A 19,210-nucleotide genomic window follows, 5' to 3' on the forward strand; every position below is an offset into this window, starting at 1 on the left:
GAAAAGAAAAGAAAAGAAAAGAAAAGAAAAGAAAAGAAAAGAAAAGAGCAAGAAAAAGAGAAAGAAAGAAAGAAAGAATGAAAGAAAGGCTACTTTTTTTTTCTTTTTTAAATTACAGTAAATCTCTCATTCATTCCAATAAAAGCATGGTCAGGACTTATGATAGAACCTTAGTTTTTTATTATGTATTTATTCTGTGAGGCTGACCTACAACTAGCTGTTGGGAATTACACCAGTATAAGCCTTGTGCAGGATAAGGGTTTAGTGAAACTTCAGTGCTAAATACATATTCTAGTGGCTTCTTAGCCAGAGAAAACATTGCAGTGTACTTTTATAGCTGAAGGAAAATCAAATGGCTGTAATTCATATTTCAAAATCTTTTACACTCAAAATCAGTAATAAATTGAAAAAAAATTTTATTTTCCTTCTAAAGGTACGATTGCTGGTTAAAGGCTAACAACCACCTATCACACTTACTAGTTATTTTATAATTTTTCCATACCTCTACAAGGCCCTGCAAGATCCTAACGAAGATGACACATCCATAGTGCACCCTGGCTGCAGAGGGTATTAGCATGTTGAGGGAGGATGTCAGCAGTATAGCAGCACCAAATACTCTGCAAAGGTGGGACAGAAAAGGGAAAGTAAGTAGCTTCAGTGTTTTCCAACTGGATTATTCCACATATGCTCATATATCAATACAGATGTTCCCTCCACTTGTTCTCTAGGTAAGGAATATGCCAACTGCTGGACTGCATTAATGTCTACTTCCATCTAGTGTAATAACCTGTCTGATAAGACCTAGGCCAAACATGGATGTATGAGTCTACTTAGCATAATTCCCTAAGGAAATAAATCTTATGCAAGCCCAGGTGTAGATCTTTCTTTCCCCATAACCTCACACTTTCCTTTAATTTTCGCATTTATTTCAACGAAATCTGATTGAATTCTCACCCTCTGGAAACAAAGTTAGAAATTGTCTCCAAATAGTTTGCTCAAACAGGTGGCCAATTAGTGCTTAAATTTTAAGACAGTGACACCATGCATTCACTCCTTATAAAGCAGAAGTGAATCCACTTTTATAGATGCCAAAAGCAGCAGAAAGAATTTCAAACAGAGCTGGGATTTTCTCAGACACAAGAGTTAATCAGTCTGGAAACACATCTCCATAGAAAACAGATCATTCTTTCTGCTGTTTTTTCAGAGGCTACTCATGGAGCATTGCTCATTTTGATTCCACAGCATCCTAGGAAGTGCTTCAAATAAAGTACATTTCAAAGTCTAAATAAATGTGTGAAGTGGTGATTCGTTTTCAAAATTCCACTGCTTTGACTGAATTTTGATTTGATTCAATTAACATCCAACCCTTGTAGGAGGAAACTTTTTCTCTAATATTATTACATCTTATTTTAATGTTCATTCATTCCTTTATTGTGGAAATAATCCTTTCTTCCTCCCGTTTTCCTTTCAGTGGAACTATGCAAAGGAATGAAACCAGCAGCAATGACTGGCCAATTGTAAAAAGCCATGTAATGCAAAGAGAAATCCTGGAGATGTCTTAACATAGGACATCACAGTATCTGCTGTCGAACTGATCTGACAGAAACCTTTAACCTTAGCAGGTGTTCTTCAGAAATTGGTGCAGTGCCATAAGTTGGAGGGAAGCAGACCTTGGGCCAAAGATGCAGGATGCTTGGGCTAAAGAAGCAGGGTGAAAACTCTCCTCAAAGACATTCTGTTCCACATTCTGTATTTAGAATTGCAGTCTGAAGCAAATCTGTAAACAGCAAACTGCGTGTGCGCCACTTCTATTTGACAGACATTAAAGAGCATGATAAGGGAGCTTTGTTAAATAGCTCCAAATCTGGTCTCCTCCTTGTGTTCCCCATGATCTCCATCTCAAGTTAACAACATGTAACTGCCTGTGCAGCACATTTCAGGCTTTGCTTTGTCAGCATGTTCAATGCACTCGCTGGGACTGACTGAAGCACGTGTTTGTGTTGCACTGTGGGGACTATTTTGACCTTAGTTCTGTCTCTACTCCCTATTTTTTTTGTGTATGTTCCTACTCCAAAAGTACATTCAGTTCATTCCCCTACAATCTAATACCTCCATATGTTCACATAAACCTCAGTGGTGTCTTGGATTTCATTTGCTTTTTTTCTTTCTTTATTAAAGAGAGGAGTTTGGGAGTTTTGCTTGTGATTTTTACAAATCCTTTTAAAAAGTTAGATCTTCCTGTTAGCGGTTTTTGAAGCTCCGTGGTCAGTAACTGTTCTACAGGTTCATCAAGAAAATCCCTATTTGCTTTTAAGGTGGAAGAAAGTACTGTTTGGTTTTTAGCCCTCCCTTTATTTTCTGAATAGCTATTTAACTAAATGCCTAATGCAGTGATATGCTTTTAAATTTTTTGATTGTGCACAGACTTGCTGGAGCAGATTCTTAGCAAGTGTGAAAGTGTGAATCAGTGCAACCATTCTAAATCAACATTCTATTGATTTGTCAGTGGAATTTATTCCATTGGTAATCAAAATCCTGCTAAGATAGAACATTAAAAAATTCTGTCTCTGGATAAGGATGAGATTTACAAAACTGTTCACTAAAGAGAAGCTGTTTCCTTGAGTCTATTCCTTCTAGAAGAGAAAGGAAGATGTCACTGAAGGAATGATCAGAGACATGCTTCTTCCAGATAAAACTCTCGCCTGTATTTAGACATACAAGTATCAGTGAATATTTAGTTACATCAGGGAACAGATGATGAAATAATTCCACAGTGTCACTTGTGAGTCAGTTCTCTGAACTATGCTTTATGGAAAACAGCCTTCTCAAAAATAGAAATATTTCTCCACACCCCCCCCCGCCAAAAAAAAATAAATCTAAGTATTTAAAGGTAAAATAAATTCAAGTTAAATTATGATTCTTCCAAGCAATGTCTTTTTTATCCTTTTTCTTCAATACATATTAAAAGTGGTACCATGTACTTAGTGCACAGCTATTTTAGTGAGTTCATTTCCTCTGTAACTCTTAATCAAGAGCAAATAAGTCTTCCTACATTTGCTTTGCATCCCTCAATGCACATTCACAAACATCATCAATATTTCTCCTTTGTGCCCTTTTATCTTGTTATATTTATATCACCTCCATAAATACTAAATTCTACCTAACAGAATATTCTGATATAGTGCTGGTTTTTGTAGAAACTTACTGTTTAATTGCTTTAAATATCTCAGCCAACAGTATTTATTATGATTTAGATCAAATAAGAATGATTTTGAGCTACAGACAATCAAAATATTTGAATATTTGAATGCAGCATGCATTTGAATACATTTAATTGAGAAATGGAGCATTCTGATTGTTCCTAAGGCATTTCTAAAGCATTTAACAGACCTGCACATCAAACCCTCAAATTGCATAATTCTTTTTTTTGTGCTCACATTTTTGTTCTGTTTATTAAGCTATTGATTTTATGATCCATTATGTTCAATTTCTGCTTCTCAAACAATTCTTTTTTGCTCAACTTTGCTACAATATTAAATCCAACAAATGGGCTGGAAAGCCTATTTTTCTTGAAGATCCTTGCGTTTTCATGCCAAATTGACAACATGTGGGGTTCCACAGAGGTATTTACTGTATGCGTTGTACCGCCACCACCTGCGTCTCCTAGAACGCTTCCATCAACGCTGCCTCCGTACAATCCTTAACATCCATTGGTCAGACTATGTGACCAATACATCTGTTCTCGAACAGGCAGCAATTACGAGTATTGAGGCCATGTTACTGAGAACGCAACTGCGATGGGCAGGGCACGTCTCTAGGATGAAGGACCACCGCCTCCCTAAGATCCTGCTCTATGGTGAACTTGCCACTGGCTGCCGCAAGAGAGGAGCTCCAAAGAAAAGATACAAGGACTCCCTGAAGCAACAACTCAGCCTCGGGCATATTGATCACCATAACTGGTCCACTCTGGCCTCTAATCGGGAGGCCTGGAGACAGACCATTTATAACGCTGCTGATGCTTTTGAGAAAGCACGCAGGATCACTCTTGAGGAGAAAAGACAACGCAGAAAGAATCGAACCTTGCAGAATATACTATCTAAGGAGTCTTTCTGCTGTGTCTTTTGCAACCGGACATGCCTTTCTCGTATTGGCCTTTTTAGCCACCAACGCGCTTGCATGAAAAATGGGTAGAGCCCTTCCCAAATCTTCGTTCGCGAAGCCTAGCCATGAATGTATCCATTTCATGCTGGGCACACTCCAAACACCACAGAACGTATTTTAATACCATGGCAAAAAATAAGAGCTTTAGCAGATAGAAGGTAAACTCTGGAGAAACTACAGTATATCACAGAGACCAAGCAGGAGAGGCCAATGACACTGCCATCACTCTTGGCCCTGGCATTAGGATGGAATTAAAATGCCCTGAAATGCCTTCAGGACCTCTAGTCTTGGGGGAAAATTCCTTTCCGACCCAAAATCAGCAACTGTGCAACTATAGCTAGAAGAAAATAACCATATAGAGAAGAAGACAAATTAATAAACACAGTTGTAGTCTGCCAAGGGGTGGGAGGGGAAGGATAAATCCTGTCTGGTCCTCATAAGTGACTAGAAGCAGTCCTGAAGAAAAGAATGATGCTTTACTTATCTATTTCTATTTCTAGACTCGGCAGACTCAGCCCCAAAAGGCAGAATCTAACACTGATCTTCACTGTTTTACTGACATTGGCCTTACATGAAGGTCATGAACTGTGACTTAGTCCTCCTGTAGTACAAATAGTAATGACAGCAAAATCATATTTGACTGTGAGGAGCTTGGGATGGGAGCAGAGGAAGAAAATTACTCTGAAAATTCAGGAAAAATGCTTAGAATGGAATGATGTTGCAGGGGGAATTAATCTGTTTGGGTTTCAAGCCAACTGGCTCATTTTTCTCTTTGGGGAAAAACTACAGAGAAAGGAATGTATTTATTTTTCATCTCTGGGTCTCTAATCTCTGCATCTGTGCAGCAGCACCGTTCCCATCCGCCTTTGCCAGGCAATGCACGTGACAGGAACGTTCTGCACGGGGGTGTGTTACAGGGATCTCGTCACCCAACTGGAAGCAGGGGCAGCTCAGAAAGTGAGCTGAGCACAGTGGGAGCACAGATGCAGGTCAGACACCCAGTGCCAGATGGGTGACATATTGAGTTACAGAGAGGATGTCTGAAAGCAAGGGATCTCCTGTGTATTTTTGTGAATTTTTAATATAATTGACGAATTCCGCGATTATCTATGTCTCTATTCCCTGAATAAGTGATCCCACCTTGAGAAAATGAAACTGCTATGGATACCAAATAACGTGTTTTTTTCTAAATACCTTAACTAAATTTGTCCTATACTAAAAAAAAAAAATAAAATTACAAATAACTCTGTCTGTTCAAATAGGATTTTTTAATACTCATTTAAACAAGAAAATGCTGTAGTTTTAAGATGCTGTATCAGTGAATTATGAATGCCATTTAATTACAATCCAAAATAATTAAAGAATAGTGAGTCCTGGTCACTGACAGCTACAATATTGCATATATTGTAATGGATTTACATTAAGAAATATGAAGGCATAGAAAATATTCAATGCCTTGCATAGAAAATTCATTCAGAACTCTAACTGAACAGTTTTTACCTCCAAAGTGCCACTGATCATCAATTCATGAAAGATTTATTTTCTGAACAGGAAAGTTTGATTTTTTTGCTATTTTTCTAGGAAATCATAGTAGATGTGGGTGTATGAAAGCACTTCATACTGCTACAGTAAATTAAATCAAAATATAATAAGGTAGTTTATTCTGACTATAAAGAGGAACCTATGGAAAATGTAGCTCATGTTCTTTTCTGAGATATATAACCTCTGCATTCAACAATTTTACAGTAATACTGATCATATTCTAGAGAACATTATTTTCATTGGATAAAGTATGTGTATTGAATAGGTACTTTATTTTTAAGCAGTGATAAAACATTTTTCCTAGTCTTACATAACAGTCTGTTAGGTAAGGGTGGAAACCAAAGAGGAATGAAAACATGAGTTTTCTTGTGAAGTTTTCCCAACTTAGTTTAAGTTTAAGGACAGAAAAAGTTCTGTCATTACAAAAAACTTAAATTTATTTGGATTCCAGTTGGTGGGCTGGTTTGCCACTCCCTTTCCTTACAGAAACCACACAAAATATGTTGAACAAAGACTTATTTTATCAAACGTATATAAAAAAATTAAACTGGGTTTTGCCTCTCCTTTGGTGTTCTGCTTGGAAGAGTCCTAATGCAGCAGCAGCTCTGAGCAGCTGAACATGTATTGCATAATGTGACTTTTTAGACCATTCTGTCAGTGCAAGGTTTCTAAAATTTATTATCTTTGACTCTACCTACTATCCTTCATCTCTGACACACCTGCTCCTGCAAAGGGCCAGCAACACAACATAGAATTGATTTTGACATATTTTTATACAACCTAAAGAATTTCTTGCCTGAGAGCTGCAAGGCTCAATGCTGGATTAAATGTTTATTTTTTCCAGTAAGACATAATGTCTAGGGAGAAACAGGACAGGAGCTAGCTGGGATGTCTGTGGTCATACAGCAGCTTTTCAGAATCCTTTCTTCAGCAAATGTTCCTGGCAGTGACAGTTTGTGATCAAGTTTTTAACTTAGTTTTTTCTTTGGATATATAGAAATTTCAGAGGTTTAACTGCCGGTTAACAATTCCCTTCTTACAAAGCACACCTCTACCCATCCCAGGTGTGATGAGGGCCTTCTAAGACTTTGATATAGAAAACATTTTAACAACCTGAACTTGCTGTGATTTGGTCTGCCAGGTTTGAAGATAAATAAATCCCAAATATTCCCGAGTCTTTTAGCAAAACAGACCATGCAAGGTCTGGATCAATCACCAGTGTGAAATTCCAAGCAGAGGCTAATTCAGTGTGTATCAGTAACTCCAAGTCCCTTGAGCTTTCTGCCCTCTTCAAACCCCACTAATGCCACTGATTCATACCAGGACCCCAAACAGCTTTCAGGCTGCGCCTTCCATTGCTTGTTCACAGACCTATTTTTGGTGTGTCAGTGTGTATTTCATGGAAACCTTGGGCACTGTTGGATATCAATATCATCGTAAATGATGCCGAATGCAAAAGACTCCTGGGTCATTAAATTCAGATTGTTGCTCTTACCAGCGAGTGCATTACATCATCCTTTCACAAGCAGATCAAGTTCCATCTCAGAAGTAATAAGCATTTGCCCTACTTAGCAGCAGTTTTGCCTTTCCAGCTTTTCACTTCATATATCCCATATATGTCTTCTACCCATGTTTTATTTTAAGGGTTTTAATCTCTGCAGTTTACCCCAACAGCAATCCTAACTTCTTTCTTTTGCATCATTAAGCAACCCAGGGCCTCTTCACCTTGTCTGTTTTTTTTTTCTTCATTCATTAGCTCACTCTGCCAGTCCTCCCTCTTTCCTGTTTGAATTCAGCTGGGGAATCTCTCAAACCTGCGGTTTCGTTTTACAACTCATTATATCCATATATGTCTAGATAAAGCTCTGACTCATTCCTTCTAGCTCATTAGCTCTGGGACAGCTTGCTCTTTAAATATGTAATCTGCTAGATAATGTTTCAAACCTAGACTGTCTCATTCAAATTACCTTACCAACATCCAGGGCTTCAATGTTATTCAACTGTCTGTGTTGATTTAGAGATATATAATACACTTATCAGAGGAATCATCTGTGGTTTTAATTTTAAAATGTTTTGTGGAGCTGTTTGGAAGGATAACTGCTATGTGTTGGACTCAAAAGCTACAGCTGTACTGCTTTTTTGGAGTGTTTTCTGACATATGGGCCACATGTTACAACTGATTGTATCAGGACTGCTCAGAGCAAAGGCAGATTCCTTCAGAGCAAAGTGACAGTGGCATTGGTGGTTTTATGCAACCAACCTGAATAGCATTTTGTTGCAATAAATCCAGTGCACAAATTGCTTTGGGGTGAAGTATGGAGGCAGGCAGAGGTGATTAAGGATACCTGTTGGACACAGTGCCTGTCATTAATCATGTCAGAAGCACACCTGGGTTTTGTTTCAGAAAGGGTTTTTTTTATTAGATATCACTGCTCATGCAAGAAGGATTCCTGGAAGCTCAGGAGTAGGAGAGAACTGGGAGCAAAGATGTTTGACTGCATTAAAATATCTGGATGATACAATCCCAATAAATAATAAGTTTCTTTATCAGCTTGTTCTGAAAGGGGTGTCATAGCAGTGGGGGTGGAACTAGATGATCTTTAAGGTCTCTTCCAAACCAGACCAGTATAGGATTCTATGAAAGCATCTGGTGTGGCAGGTAAACTGTGTGGCAAATTTTCTACAGATACTGATTTAAAGGATTTGGATCAATGGAGGATAGAATGCAAAAATAAGTCCAAATTTCAGACATAACACTACTCTTGCAGTTCTATCTGAACAAGCAGGGCCAAACTCCGAATTTTTTGTATTTAGTCCTGAAATAATTAGTCGTAATAAATCTAGTTCTCTGCATTTAGTATCTTGAGGATTACTGCCATTCTGTATTCAAGTAGTTCCAGAATTCCATGTTTGTCAATGTAGAGTTATACAGTTGCTTCTCAGTAACAGAGAAAATAGTGTTTTCCCCTATAATGTTCTTGCCTGAGGTGCCTTGGAAGATAAAAATTAAACTCCATTAATGATGGTTTACTTGCTCCCAATTTATGTCAATATAAACAAACAGTGTTCTTACTGATTCTGGAAAGATTATTTTTGCTCAGTAATATAGTGTGACTTTTTTTTTTAACTTTTTCATCTGTCCTCCATGTTCACCTACTTTTGAATATTTGCATTGCCTATACTGATTTTTTTTTAAATTATATACCTAACATGTCAGTTGGTCATCTCCTTTGTAACCTAAATACTCCTATTTGTCTTAGTCTAGTTGTCTTTTCAACCTGCAATCACACTGATAACCCTTCTTAAGATAGCTTTTATTTATGTTTCTGTATTAATGGACTGGAAATGAACCCAGTATGGGGAGACACTGTTTAGCTATTCAGTGACATATATAATCATTCTGATTTTATCTAGTACAGGCTAGTTTCCTGATGACCCTGTTGACCCCTCTACTGTAAAAATATTCCTGTGAAATGCTGGTCCTGACAATTTATGGCTTCATAAATGATTGACAGAATGTAGGGTTTTTTTCTGAATTGGGCCCTTAATTTGCATGACATGGCATAGGGCTAACAAAGCTGGGATTATGCCATGAATATTAGAGTGGTAGACAAACTCAGCTGCCCAACAAAACAGAGAGAATAATCTACCTTTGCCATTAGAGAGGAACACTTATTCCCAAACATTGTCTTAGGTTGAACATGCTTCATGACAGAATCACCTAAACCCAATCCTATTTAGTAATAGTCTGTGGCCAGAAGCTGTAGTATAACAGCTTTATTTGGCTTTTTTAAATCATGATAAAACAGGTTATTTTCATTCATGTGTGTACAAGGGAGGAGGGGGATGTGTCTCTGTGCTCTTCATACTAAATCCTATTATAAGCCCTTCATGAAGCATTAATATGTAAAAGTCGACCTCCCGCCACCTAATCTAGTTTAATAAGGGCTTGGGTACATTATTAATTTTTGTCACACATCTGAGGCCCCCTTTTATCAGCCAAAACCCCCATCTAAATCCCTTGTTGCATCATTAAATTGTGAAAACAGCTTCATCATTCATGACAGAAAAATGGAAGGAGCCTGAGCCATATGGTAGAGGGAGCAGCAGCACCAGCCACCAGCTTCTCCAGTCCCCTTCTTGTAGTGACTGGTACTTCAAAGAACCTGCAATGCAGCAGGGTGACAAAATCATCTTGGGGTTTTTTGTGCAATACTGGCTTCTTTGCCTGGAGACAGATGAGCCCAGCACCAGTGCCTGGGATCAGAGCCCAGTTCAATCTGCAGGATTTTGAATTGAACATGAAAGGTGTGGATGGCAAAGCGCAACCTCAGGGGGTTCTCCCTCAATGCAAGGTCAGCTCATGTTCTCAGAAGTTCAGAAGCTGGCTCTTGTCTAAACATCCACAAATCCCCTGCTCGTGCTGCAAACTAATAATTATTTGCAAATCAGAAAACTCACAGTGTGTCTGCCTGCTAAAGGAATGGAACAGTTTCTCATTTGAAAACGGAAAAACATAAAGATGTAAACTTGTAGGAAATCTTTCTACTTGTATTTCTAACCCAATCCTTTATCTTACATCTCTATGCTTGTTGTCATCAAGGCTGAATTACAGAGAAGTGTTCTGATTTCACTGACAGTTTCAGAGAAAATCTGTGGGACTCTGAGACAAGATGCACTGACAGACAGTTGTCTGAAATATCATTCAGTTTATTCATGCAAATAATCCTATCAGATTACTTGCTGGGAAGAAGGATTTAGCCCTTAATAACAAGAAGAATGGCACTCGAAAAACAAAGATGGATTTGAAGTGAAAGGCTGATTTGTATATTTTCATTCAGATTAGAATGACAATGACAAAGAGTTCAACATAGATGAGAGATAATTGCATTGTAGAGAAATGTAATATAGTTTTGTAGTTCCAATTTTTAATGTGAATAGTGCCAGGATTTGAGGTTTCACAGAAATAGGAAATATTGCCCTAGAATTGTAAGGTGGCTTTAATATTTTAAAAATTGTCACTCTGTTCTGCCCTTTGTGTTTCTTCGTGTAAGAAAGTTCTAATGTTTGAGTATACACAGATGAGCTAAAATGGTCACTCAGCTTTGTTTTATAAAAAAAATCTCTGATTATTGCAGATCTATTTTTTAAATAGTGCTTGGCACATACAGTCAAAACCTGCATTTCTATTTTAAATGTTTAACTGCAAAACTGTGAATTAATTCCCTGTTGTGTAATCTAAAAATACCCTATTGATTTCAAAGAATTTTTCCTGATTTACAGTAAATATTTAAACTGTTCACTCAGGAAATCAGTGAGGAAATACTGCCACAGCATCTTGGTAATGCTTTTGGTAGGGGAAGGGCTTTTTTATAGGTTTCCAGCATAAAGAATACTTAAAGAGTGTATCAGAAGTTCAAAGGGTGTATCAGAAGTTTAAAATATAATGACATTTAAATTATCTTGAGATGAGGTGGTAAAAACCAGTACAGTTTCACACCTTTCCATATGTGTGTGACAGCACAGCAGGACGTTTATTCAGAGACAGCTGCAGTAACACGAATGTGAAAAAGGGAATAACAATTTGAATAAAATTATTATATTTCTAGATTAAGAACAAAACGTGCTTAGTTATAGGGCCACCTAGCCTGAAATTCACTATGGCATTAACCCTTAACACTTGATTATGGCTTATATTTTGTTCAATTATCCCTCTACTGCAAACATTTCACAACAGCTAAAACATAACTTCCAATATAGGAATTTAAAACCCAATGAAAAAGAATCTATCATTATTTCTCAGGTTGGACTAGTGGTAGGTAGTCAGTATTGTTAATATTTAAGCTTTTGTGCTGATTCTTGTTATAGCTTTCCAGAGGACTAAAGTATACCTTTATACCCAGCAATTTTTTTTCCAGTGGAATTCTGTGCATACTTAGTAATCAGATTGCCTTGTAGTAATCTTTTTTACAGACTAATCTCCTAAATACATAGTTCTTGCTATTTCTTTCACTAGGCATCATTTTACACTATCATTTTTGAAGCAACTAAAAATCTCTAAATCAATCTCTAATTTTTCAACTCTCATATTAATATGCATGTGTCCAAATTGACCACAACAATCCAAAGTCTATGTCATTGACCTAAATAAACTCACTGCACTAAATAAAGAAAAATAAACATCCTAGGGTTACACCAGCTTCCTTAGTAGAGCATCATATTGGAAGTTTGTGATGTGTTTCTAGTCCTGCATGGCTTAAGATTCCTCTCAGTGTGACTGATTTCCAGAGTGGGGAACCACTCTCTGATGTTACTTTGCACTTAAATGTCATGTATATTGAACAGAATTCAGTCTCCCAAATGTTTAATATACCATCTGACTGACTGGACCTTTTTGTACCCACGAGTTTATCAGCACTTATACATATTCCCAAAATGGCTGGTTTCATCACACCATGTGACGACCAGGGTGAATACCTGGGGTCCCTGTGGAATACACAGGCAGAGAGATTAATATTCTGGGAATAACTCAATACACCTGAGGTATGAAGTACTTCCACAGGAGTAGTAACTAAAACACACGCAGCTTAACTAGGACTAGACCTCATTTGCTGTCATAAATGTAAATGTTTGTGAAGAGGAGGAGAATTTCATTCACATATGCCAGCTTGTGTGTTTCTACTACTGAGTTTTCCTGGCAATGTCCTTGCCATTGTCTTGCAAATCTTTGTAGTTGCATCATTTTAAATCTGAATTGTTTCAATTGGCTTTGTTGATGTTTTTTGGGTGAATGAAGACAGATTTTTGATTCTCTGGGTCAAATTCTGCAGCCTTTACTCAAGCAATACTCCAGTTAATCCTGAGGAGTTATAGACTGTGTAGATGCAAAAATTATCAAAAGAGGAAGAAAAGGTAATCTTTTAAATGGCTGTTAATTGTTATTTCAAATAAACTTTTACATTTCTAAACAGTTATCAGAAAGATGGCACTTGTAAACAGAGACATGGATACCTCAATTTTAAAAATGTTGTTTTTTGATTTATCTGCCCTAAAATGTGGGATTTTAGTGTCTTCTCAGTTACAGAGCATCTCTCCATTCGTAAATACTCATCATTTCTAGTGTAGGCCTCTGTCTCTCCTTGAGGAGAGCATTTTTGCAGTAGCTCCCCTCTCTTTCACATACAAGTCAGCTTGCTCGACAGGCAAAGCCTTTCTGGCCATCCAGCCCTGCCTTTGATGTTACCCACTCCTGAGAGGACTTAAAGGTATATATCGCTGAGTTTAGGATCCACTTTCACTTAGTATGGTACTGGTTTGAAGAGTGGCACTAGGACCTTTGCTCCTGCAAACGATGAACCCTGTGGCATTAAGCGAGGATGTGAAAGCCTCATGTGTCTCCAATACTCAGTGGATCTAATTAACAGGTAGAATCGCACCCTGGGTGCTTGAAGAATTGCCAGACACCATAGAAACGAGTCCTTAAGTCCCTGGACCATCTGCACTTTCTTTTCACTGTGGAAGTCTCATTGAAACATGTTTTTCGACCATTCTGAATTCATTTGTGCGCTAATGAAAAATTCCCGTTGATGGTTTTCCTTTCCATTAAAAAAAAAAATCATAAAATTCTTCTGTTCAGTCACGGAAAAAAAAAATCTCTCAAGCTTTGATGAAATAATGAATCTTTGAATTTGCCTCTGAATGCGTGTTATTTGAGTATCACTGCCACAACCTCCCTAAGCGACTGTTTAAAGGAAAAGGAGACCAGCATGGGATACCCCCCGCAAAACCTGAGGGTAGTTCGGAGGAGGGTGAGCAATGCACCGTCACAGCCGCGTTCGCGGGTCGCGTACAGGCGGTCCTTCCTTTTTTTGAGGCACTGTTACCTGTTCGCTGCCAGCCGGGATGAGATGTACCCGCCGGGGATCTGGGTGATTATGTATCCCCAGAAAAAGGAGCCGTGGATCATGCCAACTGTTTCGGGATCCCAATTAAACTTCGCTTTCTTCCAACGCAAGGGGCCGGGAGAGAAGGAGATAAAGAGAAGAGGAAGGCTGTAATTGTGCCACTTTAGAGCTTTCACCCGCAGCAGCTTCACGTGGGGCGATTGAGGGGGTTCTAATGTCGGCGTCGGTGCCGGGTTCTGCCCTACGCGCTCCGCGGAAAACGCTCCGCCCGCCCGCCCCATGAATACACAGCAAAACAAAACCAATAACAGCGATGGAAGTAGCACCGCCCGTGCCTCCCGGGGACACGAGAGGGGCAGGGTCTCCCTGAGTGACCGGAGCCCCGTGTGCCCTGAGCTGCTCGACCGAGGCACGGGCCTCCTGTGGGACTTCCGGGCAGGGCAGAGCCGGGAACCCGGGACCGCGGGACCCCCGAGCTCAGGCACCCGGGGACCTGGGACCCCCTATCCGGGGGCCTGGGACCGCCGGACCCCCGGGCAGAGCAGACCAGGGTACCTGGGACCGTGTCGGGGACCCTCGGCTCACAGACACAGCCCTGCGCGGTCCGGGGGCCGGAGGCGTGGCCCTCCATCCCTGCCCGCACTTACCTCTTGCCTGAGCAGGGATCAAGCCGTAAAGGGTTTACCTCTCGATTTGTATGTTCGCCACTCATCTCTGTTTATCGTCCACCTCTTTCTCTCCACATTATAACTCGCTTTAAAACGGCTTTTTATCGTTTAACGCCTTTTATCAGAGCAAATTCACCCCGGTGTTTTCAAACCTTCCTGCCAAACCTTCCCGCCTCCTTTACTGCGCGGGGCACCCGCTGGCAGCTCCTTATTCGACGCCCTCTTTCCCCTACGTTTATTTTACGAGATATCTGCGTTTTTCAAGGTTGTGTGGAAAAGGGAGGAGGGGCGCGAAGTGTCCGCAAATTAGCACCGCAAACTGGGACTGGGAACCGAAAAGAAATAATAGAAATAATCGGTAGAAAATGTTTCTGCTTCAAGAACGGGATTTCCGTCCTACGAAGGGCAGTGACGGGGCCGGGCAGGGCGAGGGGGCCGCCCGCCCCGGGACCGGGGAGCGTCGGGGCTCAAGAAATGCCGTGAAAGCATCAGGAGCCCGTCCCGCCTGCGCTGAGGTGCGTGACCTGAGAGTTGTACTGGGAGGACATGGGATTAACGAGGGAAGGGTTCCCACCTCTTTAATAATTTTTCCTCCTCGGTGAATGGTGCTGTTATTGACCATATCCACGATGGCCACTCCCAAGTTACATCGGATTCCGAAGGAAATGCAGAAACCCAGTCCACTCATGATGGCAATGATGTACCTCCGGGGCAGCCCGAAGCAGGTACAGTCGCACAGCGGGGCCTTCTTTTCGTGCACTTCCATGGGCTTCCCATCTTCCGTCAGCTCGATGGTGTCCCCGGGCTTCTGCCTCTTCTCTAGGACTCTGCCCGACACAAGAAGGGAAAATCAAGCCCTGGCCACCTGAAGGCACAACCACTTCGGAGAGCTGGAAGGCTTAAACTGACCGCTCCCCCCGCTCCTTTGGCTCGGTTTGGGTTGGTTTGAGGATTTATTCCTTGTTTTCCATTCACCTTCAACTATTCTTTAGCAATGACCTGTGGGAGTCACGATTAGTCATCCCCAACTCCCCCCGCCACCCCGCCGCAGCAGCCCAGGGAGGAGCTCTAGCTGAGAATTGCTCATCTATCATTAAAGACTTCTGCTTAAATATGTAGGACGCACCAAGAAGACATCATCTGTAACCACTGCAGAGGCGCCATGTTGGGCAGCCCAAGACGCGTAGTGTGGAAACAGAGACGGCCTTTTGGAGGTTTTTATTCCCTCCTTGCTGTATTAGAAACACCAAGGGGGATGATCTTGGTGTGCATCTCGCTTAAGGTCTGGGAACAAAAGAAATGTTAACAGAAAGGAGGGGGAGTTGGGGGGTGGAGAAGGAGGAGGAGAAGGAGGAGAGGGCGATATTGCTACTTATTTTAGATTTGCAAAATGGCTGTCACATGCAGTGAAAGAAAACACGACCGTCTTCAGAGAACTGGCATCTCTGGAGAAGGCTTTCCCAAAGATCTCAGCTGCTCAGCTACACGTTGTGAGCATGTGAGCAGGTTCAACCCAGAGCAGCTTTAAGCCCTGTCTCACTGTCTCCACTCGCTTGGTTTTAGGTTTTACGTGAAAATCCTGTCTCCTAGAAAACAATCTGCAGGAATCTGAAGAGAAACAGTTATTTGTAGCTATTTCGAATCAACAGAAAAATACCACGAAAGGTGATTTAGAACTTTCTTTTTTTTTTTTTTTTTTTTTTTTGGTGGAAAAGCTTTTAAAACGCTGTGTAGATATTAAGAAAAATCAGGTTTATCGAGCAAGTGTCCCACACTAAATCCCTAAATCTCCTTCTGTAGTCACTGAGATTTTTTAAAGACGGGAAAACTAACCGATTATATCGTCTTGAGAAGAAAATATGCGACCATTTCCAGACACACTGGACTCTCCTACCGCTGCCCTCACCCCTGCTCTAGGAGCGTTTTCTCACGTCAGAAATTCACCTCGGAGGAGCATCTCTTTCAGGTTAATTCATCCGGCTGATGGGGCAGTAACAATTAGCAGAATAAGGCTCAAAAGATTACCCGTGTTTTGGGGGAAATACAGGGATTTTCTCCGAAAGCTGTTCAGCTGAAATTCTCCTAGTTTTTCCTTTTTTTGGATGAAGTATTTCCATGCTTAAAAAACGCTGCACTAAGAAACGTTTTAAAGTTGTGAATAAAATAAACCACCGTGGTTTTATGTTAAAAATTCGTTCATGCGGATAAAGGATAATGTAGAAGCGTTTTCTCCCTGAATGGGTGCCTTGTCTTCGGGAAGAACTGGAAATCAATGTGTAAGGGACAAGAAAAGTGTTTTAATTCTAAGAATCGGAAACAAAGTACTTAATTCCCCTGCACTGAAAAAGATTAGCAAATCGCACGTTTGTTAATAGAGGTGTGAATTGAAACGGAGTTTTGCTGGAAAATACAAACACCGTTTCTCAATTATTCACCGTGTGACTATATAAAAAGCAGTAGAAATAACCGGTTTGTTTATATGTTGTGGACTCTTTTAGGACGAAAAAAAACAAAAAAGAGGTTTATTTCCTTAATTATATTGCAGCAGTTATTCTGGATTATCCTTTTAAAAAATATTATTTTTTTTTCGACCATTGAAAATTACTTAAACGTGGCCAAAAACTGCAGGAAATTCGTTTTGTTATCGATGACTTTAATTTTGCGTTTGGCTTTTCTAATGGTACGCTTCCTGCGAAAATTGAAATCTTAATCTTGTCTCTATCACTTCATTGGTGTGTCCCCTTTCCTTAAAATGGCAGCAGAAGTTGTGACTCATGCTGTGAAACAGCCTTGTGCCTGTGCCCAGCACTGCCGCATAGGTATGGAAAAAAAGACTTTTACGTGACCTACCCTGGGCAGACAAATCCGCAGTTACCTTACAACTGTAATTCGGAAAAAAAAAACCCAAACCAAACAAACACCACCAAAGCAAACACACCAAAAGCAACACTTCGGGGTAATTTCTAGCAGACGGTACAATCGAAAATATGTTGGAATTTCGCAGACTATTCTCAAACGTTCTGGAGGTCACTGAAGTCGCTAGATTGGACGGAGCACTTGTGTGAACTTTAGTGCATACACTTCTTAGGTATGCAAGAATTTGGGTTTGGTTATCTGTGTGCACAGGGCTCGAAGACGGTAGAAATATTCTTTACACACAGAAACATACAGGAGTGATGCTTTTGAGTTTAGCAATTGCAGTTCTGTATCACTTATAGGACAAGCAGATGCTTCTCAAGGCAGATGGATAAATAATTAAACACATTCTTCTATATGTTTCAGCTTCAGGAGGAAAAAAATCGTTCAGATATCAATTATTTATATATCTCCATCTTCCTCTGACGACGAATTACACAAAAGACAATATTAATCAAAACCAGAATTGTTTTTGTTTTAAGCTTTGTTAAGTGCAGGGGGAAAGATCCTGTGACCGCATTGCAAAATTAAGACAGAACAAAAATATAGGTTGCTACCCTCTCCTGATTATGATTTCAAAATGGGATCCTGTTTTTGTGGGAGAAAGATGGGGTAATCTTTCGCTACATATTTACTGATACCATCTACGAATCAGATAGAGAAGTTACGAGGGTGCCATATTGAGCAGCTTCAGCAGTAGTTTCCAGGATCCAGCTTATATCCAGGAGTATCTCAGCAGCTCCCACCCTAACCTCCCCAAACCATTCGACCTCCTTCAGCAGCGGGCGGTTAAGAAACCTTCCAATTTTCTCTAGGAAGTAGAGTCCTATAAGAGATCTCAGTCTTACCTGTAGAGTTGACCAAGCGATTTACCAGCAAAATTCTTCAATCCCTCCTTGCCAGGGGTCAAAATCCTTTGTTTTACCGACTCCATTCCTGCGGGGATGCTCGCTGGATTCTGCTCTGCTCTGTGTAGGGCACCGCTACGAGCAACGATGGTTCATATTGGTTTAATCCCTTAACTTTTTCTCCCTCATTCGGCGGCTATCGGCGCGGCTACGGGAGAAGGCGGAATGGGAGGCAGCGTGCGCGCGTGTGTGTGGGGGGGGAGCCGGGGGGGCGAGGGCGAGGGAGCGCGCCCGTGTGCGCGGAGCCGGAGCGCGCCGCAGGCAGCGCGGGGGTGCCGGGAGCGGTCACAGAGTCTCCCCGGCCCCGCAGGGTCCGGGGGTGGCGGGCGGAGGCAGAGCCATGCCCGGCTGGGAGGGGACGGAGCGGAGGCTCTGCGGAGCGCTCGGCGGCAGCGCGGGCTCTGCGCTGGCGGGGGCGGGGTGCGCGGAGCCGCCGCGGGCACACACACGGGGCCGAGTGCCGAGAGCCGCCGGGAGAACCCCACGGGCGGAGCGGAGCCCCGGCGTGTCCGCGTTGCCGCTGCCCCCGGCGCGGCGGCGTCTGCCGGGGCGAGTCGGCCCTTCAGCACCGCGGCCAGCGCCGCGCCCTCAACGCGGACCGGCCGCGCCCTCAGCCCCGGGAGGCTTCCCCATCAGCCCAGGCTGGCTTCCCCATCAGCCCCGGGGGCCTCGCCCTCCACCCGTGGCGGCTTCCCCGTCAGCCCCGGGGGCCGCGCCCTCGGGCTCCAGCCCGGCGCGGTGCCGCCGACCCGCGGATGCTGCCGGTGCCGGAGGAAGGACGCGGCCTCGGGTGCAGCCAGTCCCGCTTCCCTGCAGCTGCAAACAATGCTGCTGCAGCGCTTATGAACAGATAACGCCTATTTCAGAGGTGTATTTATCCTCTACATCCGTGTTTACCCGCACAGCTTACTTTGTGTCATGTTAAGAATCCAGTAGTGACTGCTTTCTCTCAAGCATTTAATGTTTTCCATCTCTTTCGTGCCCTCTGTTGTCATGCCTCTGAGTAGGCCAATGTGACACTCAGCCTTGATTTGTGGTATTTACAGCACTGCAATGAACGTAATTTTCCACCTTTTATCACATCGAAGCAAATTGAAGATGCAAAACGTGG

The 19,210-nt window shown here is 41.7% G+C and overlaps 1 protein-coding gene across 1 annotated transcript in view; it reads right to left on the reverse strand.

The window, feature by feature from the left end:
- Nucleotides 1-18,324, reverse strand: part of SLC17A6 (solute carrier family 17 member 6) — a 29,711-nt gene extending 11,387 nt beyond the window's left edge. Inside the window, exons 1-4 of the mRNA XM_027696322.1 lie at nt 18,040-18,324; nt 14,850-15,102; nt 13,587-13,705; nt 503-617 (exon numbers count right to left, since the gene is read on the reverse strand). Coding sequence (XP_027552123.1) covers nt 503-617; nt 13,587-13,705; nt 14,850-15,102; nt 18,040-18,125 — 573 coding nt within the window. The 5' untranslated portion in view covers nt 18,126-18,324. The remainder of the gene's footprint in view (nt 1-502; nt 618-13,586; nt 13,706-14,849; nt 15,103-18,039) is intronic.
- Nucleotides 18,325-19,210: the final 886 nt, after the last annotated feature.

The sequence above is a fragment of the Neopelma chrysocephalum genome, unplaced genomic scaffold (assembly GCF_003984885.1).
Source record: "Neopelma chrysocephalum unplaced genomic scaffold, ASM398488v2 Primary Assembly neopelma1_106b, whole genome shotgun sequence".
Classification (NCBI taxonomy): Eukaryota; Metazoa; Chordata; class Aves; order Passeriformes; family Pipridae; genus Neopelma; species Neopelma chrysocephalum.